The sequence below is a fragment of the Otolemur garnettii genome, unplaced genomic scaffold (genome assembly GCF_000181295.1).
Source record: "Otolemur garnettii isolate 467f Iridium unplaced genomic scaffold, OtoGar3 scaffold00027, whole genome shotgun sequence".
Taxonomy (NCBI): domain Eukaryota; kingdom Metazoa; phylum Chordata; class Mammalia; order Primates; family Galagidae; genus Otolemur; species Otolemur garnettii.
Window position 1 is genome coordinate 267,172 of NW_003852422.1, and position 9,113 is coordinate 276,284.

Genomic DNA, 9,113 nt, shown 5'->3' on the forward strand with positions numbered 1-9,113 from the left:
GCCTTAGCCGGTTGAGCTATAGGCGCTGAGCCAGGAAAGGGCATTTGTAAATGTATTTTATTTTTGTTAGAGATTTTTCATGTAGCACAGAGGCAGAAATTCCCATAGTGCACAAATTTGAGATTGTATTTTTTAAGGTGAAAGCAATCAAAAGACATGCAGAAAGCAATCAAAGACATGCAGAAAGGTGAAAGCAATCAAAAGACATGCAGAAGGTAAACATAATGTCTTAACGATGACTTTACCATTTGTTCCTTAATAGAATTTTCAATCCCAGCTTGCACCATTAAGTCACTTAACATTCTTCTGTAAGTCCTCAATATGATTCCCCATTTCTTTGGGTATAATGTTAAGGAGAAATGCTTGTGTAGGACTGGAGTACAATGAAGCCAAACATAGCCTCAAGACTTTCTTTCCAATTATATCTCCTTGTTCTGAGAATTCACAGAATGCCATGGCAGATACACCATTTTTTTTTTTTTTAGACGGAGAAGTCTCAACTATGTTGCCTTTGGTAGAGTGCTGTGGTCACAGCTCATAGCAACCTCTAATTCTTGGGCTTAAGCAATTCTCTTGCCTCAGCCTCCCAAGTAGCTGGGACTACAGGCATTAATTTTTTTTGGGGGGGGGTTGTAGTTGTCATTGTTGGCAGGCCTTGACTGGGTTCAAACCCACCAGTTTGTGTGTATGTGGTTGGCATCCTAGCTGCTGAGCTACGGGGGCTGAGCCCAGACATACCATTTATTAATAAAATGAGGGACACAAAGCCTTAATATAAGTGCACTTTAGCTACTTTCCCTGAGTTTTTCTTAGTGTGTACAATCTTTAATATGTGAAGTCAGTTATGAAAAGTTGGCTTTCCTTGCTTGGACACAGATTTAGAGACAGGAGGTTGTCTGGCATGTTTTAGCCAAACTCTGAGCATGTAAATATAATGTAAATTAACATTTCAAAACTTTTTATAGATGAGGGAGTTTTGCTTTGTTGCCCAGGCTGGCCTTAGACTCCTGGACTCAAGTGATCCTCCTGCCTTCATCTTGTGAGAAGCTGGGACTACTGTACATTTGTGTTCCTTATACTTTATACTTGCCACACAAAGTGTCCTGTACTGCCCGTCAAGCAGAAGTGAGCTACACGAGCACAGTATTCATACATTAGGATGCCACACAAAAGTGCAAATGTAAATTTAATGGGTAATCCTACGTAAATAATCACCTACTAATAGCAGACAACAGAAAGTGGACTACCATTACAGTATTTGTTAAAGACAGAAAAGGATATTTCTGATCTTTAATGTAGTAAGAGCTTGAAAATGTTCTTGAAGTTCCCGAAACAGATTTTCTGCCTGAAAACATGAAATGAAAGGCAAGTGAATACAGTATTTACTACTAGTGTAGGACATTTTAAGTATCTGGCAATAGACCCATCCATAAATGGTCCTTTGACTTTTGACAAGGGTGTGGAAGTATTAGGCTCAAAAGGAAAGGGAAGTCTCTGCAGAGGTTAGTGCTAGAATAGCTGGAGCCGACAGGAGGCCAGCTTCCTTCACGGGTTCCAGCAACTCAAAGGATCACATACCCAACAGACAAGAACCTTGGTTTCCTCAAGAATTCTTCAGATGGGCTCGGTGCCTGTGGCTCAAGCGGCTAAGGCGCCAGCCACATACATCTAAGGTGGCAGGTTCGAATCCCCAGCCCAGGCCCGCCAAACAACAATGATGACTGCAACCCAAAAATGGCCAGGCATTGTGGCGGGCGCCTGTAGTCCCAGCTACTTGGGAGGCTGAGGCAGGAGACTCGCTTGAGCCCAGGAGTTGGAGGTTGTTATGAGCTGTGATGCCATGGCACTCTACCCAGGGGGATAGCTTGAGGCTCCTTCTCAAAAAAAAAGAATTCTTCAGATGAATGGAAAACCAACCAAAGCCTATCGGAGGCAGGTGTCTCCTCTTTTACAGTTTTGGGTGTTTTATTAGCTGGTTTTGGAATTACAGAAAATGTGTACCAGGTGTACAGAAATAACCACTGTTGCTACCAAAGTGTCTCATTTCTATGCTGCTGTACAGCTCCGCGTTGAAACCTCGTGCATTCGTGTAAATTCGGTCCTCACGCCCTTGTGCTGCAGAGCACCGGAGTCTTCCTCTCAGCTAGGCCAGGCCCAGAGGAGCAGAGTCTGCAACATTGCAGTCTGCAACATCCAACCTGTTCTTGTAAAGTTCTTTTGGGCCCGGAACTCGGAACTCGAGGGAAAGATTCTGAGGGGGAGCAGGGGGTTGAGGGGCTCCCTGGGGGCAGCGTCGGGCTCCTGCACCCCCCAGACATCCTCCTATCCTGAAGACCCAGGCCGGAGGTTGTAGGAGGATGGAAGGATGGAGGACGGGCACAGGAGATAGGGAGATAGAGGCACTCACAGCCTACCACAGCGGGTCCCTGCCGGGGGCTTCAGGACCCTGCCCATCCATGTGACCCTAGGCCGAGGTGTGAGGTCCGGTCTCTAGTGGATGAGGCGCTCGGCTCGGCCCCCCGGAGCCCGGAACTAAGCCGACAGCCCTGCGCGGACGCCTCTGGTCAGAGATGCAGGCGGTCGCCAGGGGAGCTAGGTCTGCTACTGTTGGTGTAATTGTAAAGTAGAAGTGATATCAAGTGCGCAGGTCAGTGGCAGGAACCAGTGCAGTGCAGGCAGACCACTGTAGTCTCCAAAAGTTTCTTCATCACAGACTGAAGCCGTGGACCCCACCAAACATTAACCCCGCTCCCACAGCCCCGGCACCACAGCCTGCCTGTGTAGGCACAGACTGTGTCCAGGCAGGACTTCCAACCCTCCGGCAGACAACCCGGGCCGCCCACAGAGTCCCAAACACGCCACTGCCCAGCCTGTCCCTGTCCCTGACTCGGCCAGCACATGTGAGGTCTGGAAGCAAGACTCCAGGTCCTCCGCGCTTTCAGACCCCGGTGTGTTTCGCGGCCGCCTTATGGGCGACCTCCCAGGACCTGATTTTGTTCACATGTCTGTACCCTCCGGGACTTGAGGCTCTGTGGAGACCCAGCCCAAGAAGGACATGGGGAAGGTGAGGTGCTCATAGGTGAAACGCGCCATGCTTGCCTAGACGCCGCATCACCAGTAAAACGAAAACAAAACTACCTGATTCACAGCCACCAGAACTGCCAGGCGAGAAAGAAAAAGGAGGTGTGACAGGTGCAGCTGCCTCGCCTCGCCTTGGAAAGGCCAGTGGTCTTCAAAGACATCAGAAGAGTGACCGCGTGACCCAGCCGCTCCACGGCTAGGGGTGCAACCAAGGAAAAGACAGAGCAGCAGCGGTGTCATCAACAGTCCCAAGGTGGAGACAACCCAAGTGCCATAGGAAGTGGTGGATACAGAATGCATCATGTCCACACAAGGACACCCTCCAAGCACAGGAACACAGCCCTGCGCAGGGACAGCTGGACAAGTGTGTCCTTCACGTTGTGCTCCGTGAAGAAGCCAGTCCCCAAAGGACACACATTTCGGGGGGGTAAAGCCACCCCCTGTGGCTCAGTGGATAGGGTGCCGGCCCCATACACTGAGGGCGGTGGGTTCAAACTCATAGTTTTTTAAAGACTAAAATCAATCTTTCTGTCTGCTTTTTTCCTCTTTCTCTCGCTAGCTGCTCCCCCATACCCAGTTCCCTTTTCACAAGCCAATGAGGAACCCAAGGGGCCAAAAGGAAATATACACTCTTCTTTTTACATTCGCCAGCAACTTTGTCTTTTAGAATTTGATCCTTAGTCTCAAGTTCCTGAGTGTGGGAAGGAACAATGGGATGTAAACATCTGGCTTCAGGATCAGAAGCACCTGGAAAAAAGTCTGTGTTCAACCTTGCCAGAGGAAAAAAATGGAATCACCCTTCACACCCACAGCACCCTGTGAACTTGGCTGCAATTACCTTTGTCCCCTCTTAAATTCAGCAAGTGTTTGACTTTATCTGGTGTTCTTCCTTTCTTTCTTTGGGATGCCAGGCCATCTCCCACTCTTTTCTCTCTCTTTCTTTCTAAGGTAAAATAAACCTGCACTTTTATATACTAATCTTGGTCTAGAGAAATTGTTTTCTTCTCCCTTGAGGAGCACGTGCCGAGCTTTCCACCCTATTAATAGGGTCCTCCTTGCTATTCCAGATGCAAGGGGTGGGGTGGGGCACATGGATGCTCCTTCCTCCTTGCAGGGGCAGGAGCAGGGGCAGGGAAGGCAAACTTGAGTAGGGCTCTATGGAGCCCTGAAGTGCCAGAGTGTTGGTCGCCTTCAGGTGCCGCCCAGGAGTTGGTGCACACACCCCACACAGGTATGCTTTCCCCACTATAGACCTCATAGCTCTGCGCCCAGCAGGTCAGCCACTGGGCATGAGGCAGTGAGCCCAGGAGCCCAGAGCTGTAGGAGAAGGGAGGAACCCCATCCTGACCTGCAAAGGCCCTCAAACTGCACAGGCAAGTTTCTTGCTGGGAATTCCCTCTCAGGTCTGACCTCCTGCTGGTACCAAGGGACACAGCCTCATGGTGGCAGGGTGGGCAGGTCTGGGTAGATGGCAGAGGCACAGAGATCTGATGGAGACTGAAAGGTGTAAGTAGTGGTCACCAGAGATGATACTGTCAGGTTTATTGAAGGGGATGTGACCTGCCTGGGAAGTGCAGAGGTAGTATCTGTGCTGGAGCAGTTGGAGACCTCTTTTATATGGGCCGTACAGGGTGGGCAAATTCCACAGCTTGCCTGGAAGGTTGGGGGATCCTTTGGTGTGAACCTCTTGAACTTCTCAGGAGTAGGGCTAGCCAGATCCTTTGTATCTTTGTCTTTGGAGGAAAGGAGATAGAGGGGGGAGAGTTTAGGTGGGGCTGTGTTAGGCCCCCCAACAGAGATGCCCCAGCACCACCTTTCAGGGAGCAGAGTGGGGATGCTGGGCAGCTCCTAAGGAGGGAGTGAGGGCCCCTCACTGAGCTGGGGGCCGGAGAGTGGGGGTTGGGATTGGAGGTGGTGGTGAGGGTGAAGTGGGGCTCGCAGAAGCAACAAGAGAGAGCACCAGCAAAATAGAGGCTATGGTGCCACCATATGTTTCAGAGGGAGAGGCCAGCAGTGGAGCCACTGCAGTGGTGCCAGGTCCTTAATGTGGCTGGGGAACTAGATGAGGTCCAGGTGGTTACATTACATCTCAGTGGGGCTTCACGTAGGGGCTTATGAATGGACAAACTCCTGGCCCTTCTTGAATCTGCTTACTAGCATTAGCGGGGGCCCAGGAGACGGCATTTCCACCAAATGCACCAGTGGTGCTCCCAATGGGACTTGTGAAGGGGGAGGCTTAGACTCCCAGGGCAGGCTGTATATATGGTGCTGGTGCTGCAAAGCTCCAAGTGCTCTGGGAGGGGCCAATATGTGCCAGTGGGAGGTGGGCAGGTGTGCTCAGTGCACTTGGGCAGCAGAAGTTTCGCAGATAGAGGGACATCAGAATGCTGTGCAGGCAGAAGGAACTGGCCTTTGAATGCCATGGTCTTTGTAAGTTGTCATGGCTCTGGTGGGTGTGATGTTTACTATGTTAATGACGGTAGATCATTAAGGGACACTGTTACCTCAGCTGTGCACATGCCCCAAAGACCCTCCATCAGGCTTGACAACATCTCTATCTTGTGGTTTCTCTACTTCTTTCTGATTGGTCAGTCCTTGGAGACCTTCTTGGGAGAACCCTCTCTAGGGTCCTAATTAGGCTGTTCCCAAATCAACCCAAGTCAGTATGACCACATCTGTCTGTCCATGTCAGAAAGTTCCTGAGACATTAATCAGCCCCCTAAAACAACCAGCTCCCTCAAATAACCCACCTGCAAGGTCTTAATTAGCGATTAGCCCCATTCCCATAGCAGCCCAGGTCAGCCTGACTGAAGCCAGCCCAAAATACCCTGATCACATCTGCTGTCCACTCTGCTCATATCTGACTAACTGCCTATCCCACAGGATGAAGGACCCACCAAAAACCAGCCCTTTAGTCTTAGATTTTTCAGCCTCCAGAACGGTAGGAAATATAACTCTGTTTTTATAAATTACCCAGTCTTGGGCATTCTGTCATAGCAACACAGGCATTAAGAAGGGTTGGCCAGGATGTGGAGAAATCAGAACCCCTATCCACTGTGGGAATGTAAAATGGTGCAGGCACTGTGGCAACACACAGTCTGACAGTTCCTCAAAATATTAAGTTAATATTAAATAGAGATATTTAATATTAAATACAGAAATCTAAATATTAAAGATAGAATTACTATATGATCTATCAATCTCACTTCTGGGTATAATGCCCGAAATAATTGAAATCAGGGACTCGAACAAATAGTTGCACACCCATGTGCATAGATAGCAGCATTGTTCACAAAAGTGTTCTATACACACAATGTAATATTATTAAGCTGTAGGAAGTGCTGGCATTTTGCAACATGGGTGAACTTTGAAGACATTTTGGTAAATAAACCAGTTATGAAAGAAAAAATACCGTGTGATGCCACTTACATGAGGTTTCTAAAGCTACCTAATTCATAAAGAGAGAAAGTATAGGCTTGGCGCTCATAGCTCAGTGGTTAGGGCATCGGCCACATACACCGGGGCTGGCGGGTTCGAACCCAGCCTGGGCCTGCTAAACAATAATGACAACAACAAAAAAAACAGCAAAAAATAGCTGGCCATTGTGATGGGAGCCTGTAGTCCCAGCTACTTGGGAGACTGAGGCAAGAGAATCGCTTAAGCCCAAGTGTTTGAGGTGGCTGTGAGCTATGACATGGCACTCTACCAAAAGGCAACATAATTAGACTGTCTCCAAAAAAAAGAAAGAAAGAAAAGAAAAGGAAAAGAAAGAAAGAAAAAGAATTCCAGGATCTAGAAAACCCTTGGTTCTCTTTCCCTTTCTCATTGTATTTTTTTTTTTTTTTTTTTTGAGGCAGAGCCTCAAGCTGTCCCCCTGGGTAGAGTGCTGTGGCATCACAGCTCACAGCAACCTCCAACTCCTGGGCTCAAGCGAGTCTCCTGCCTCAGCCTCCCAAGTAGCTGGGACTACAGGCGCCTGCCACAATGCCTGGCTATTTTTTGGTTGCAGCCGTCATTGTTGTTTGGCGGGTCCGGGCTGGGGATTCGAACCCGCCACCCTAGGTGTAGGTGGCTGGCGCCTTAGCCAGTTGAGCTATAGGCACCGAGCCCATCTGTAGTTCTTTAGATGCTTTGAGTGTGATGTCACAGTTCTTAAAGTCAGTGAACCTTTCATTGTTTTCTCCAATTAGGTCTGTAATAGCTGCTTGTTCTTCAAGTGATTTGCATGTATCATTCTGCTCATCAATGACCTTGCTAACTGGGGAAAATGTTCAAGGAAATTTCCTTTTGAAGAAGTGTTTTGAAAAAAAATAGCTTTTTTCAAAATTCTTGGGTTTTTTTTTTGCCACATGTCATATATAGTTTTTTTTTTTTTTTTTTTAGGCAGATTCTCACTATGTTGCCCTCAGTAAGGTGCTGTGGTGTCAAAGCTCATAGCAACCTCAAACTCTTGGGCTTAAGCAATTCTCTTGCCTCAGCCTCCCAAGTATCTGGGACTACAGGTACCTGCCACAATGCCCAGCTATTTTTTTTGTTGCAGTTGTCATGGTTTAGCTGGCCTGGGCCTCAGTGTGTGTGGCTTGCTCCATAACCACTGTGCTACGGGTGCCAAGCCAGGAGACAAATCTATTGAGGTGGAAGTGAGAATAAAGAAACTAAGTTTGTTAAGGACATTAAATTTCAGAAACTAGGTTCAGGAGAAAAATCCTCTAATATAGCGGTTCTCAACCTGTGGGTTTCGACCCACAGGAACTGTATTAAAAGGCCACGGCATTAGGAAGGTTGAGAATCACTGCTCTAATACAATATATTGAATTTGTTGTTGAATAAAAGCAATCTTTATTTTCATTGTACAGAATACAAGTTTAATAAAGATAAAGTAAAATCTATATGAGTTATTGTCAGTATTCAAATAGTTGTCTTATGTTTAATTTTAAGGAAAATTTCCATCTGAAAAGAATTTTTGGCGAGTCTTCTACACATCTAATGATGAATAATAAACATCAGGCCAGATATGGTGGCTCACCTTGAGATCCCAGCACTCTGGGTGCATGGTTAAGTGCAGGAGTTTGAGGCCAGCCCGAGCAAGAGTGAGATCCCATCTCTACTAAAAAACAGAAGAAAGAAAACCTACCTGGGTGTTGTGGTGGGTGCGGGTAGTCCCAGCCACTCTGGAGCTGAGGCAAGAGGATTCCTTGAGCCCAGGAGTTTGAGGCTATTGTGAGTTATGATGCCACAGCACCTCAGCCTGGGGTAACAGAGTGAGACTCTGTCTCAAAAAAATAATTAAAAAAAAATTATATTGGCTCAGCGCCTGTAGCTCGAGCAGCTAAGGCACCAGCCACATACACCTAAGCTGGCAGGTTCGAATCCAGCCAGCACCTGCCAAACAATGATGGCTGCAACCAAAAAATAGCCAGGCGTTGTGGCAGGTGCCTGTAATCCCAGCTACTTGGGAGGCAGGGGCAGGAGAATTGCTTGAGCCCAGGATTTGGAGGTTGCTGTGAGCTGTGATGCCACAGCACTTTACCCAGGGTAACAGCTTGAGGCTCTGTCTCAAAAAAAAAAAAATTATACTGTGGTGGGAACCCATAGTCCCAGCTACTTGGGCGGCTGAGGCAAGAGAATCGCTTAAGCCCAAGAGTTTGAGGTTGCTGTGAGCTGAGATACCACGGCACTCTACTGAGGGTGACATAGTGAAACTGTCTCCAAAAAAAAAATTATAAATATCAGAGTATAACTGTATATTACCAGATTTCGTCTATACCTTTCTCCTTTTATATAAATCAGGGGTGGGAACATTGTCATGTTGGAAGCTGTACTCAAATTTAGCTGTAATCAAATAGGCCAGATTTGAGAAGCTTCAATTAGATGGATATACTTAAAAACATGCACTATCTTGTAAAACTCTACTCTGTACTTAATTTTGAAAAGAGAAAACTGGCTCGGCACCTGTGGCTCAAGCGGCTAAGGCGCCAGCCACATACACCTAAGGTGGCGGGTTCGAATCCCCAGCCCGGGCCCGCCAAACA

General features: G+C 47.6%; 1 protein-coding gene across 1 annotated transcript; it reads right to left on the reverse strand.

Annotated features, from left to right (window-relative positions):
• Positions 1-197: 197 nt before the first annotated feature.
• On the reverse strand, positions 198-2,458 carry HSBP1L1 (heat shock factor binding protein 1 like 1). The gene is given in 4 exon segments (XM_003788447.1): positions 198-293; positions 295-341; positions 1,282-1,345; positions 2,408-2,458. Coding segments are annotated over 4 exon segments (258 nt in total).
• Between the last annotated feature and the right edge of the window lie 6,655 nt (positions 2,459-9,113).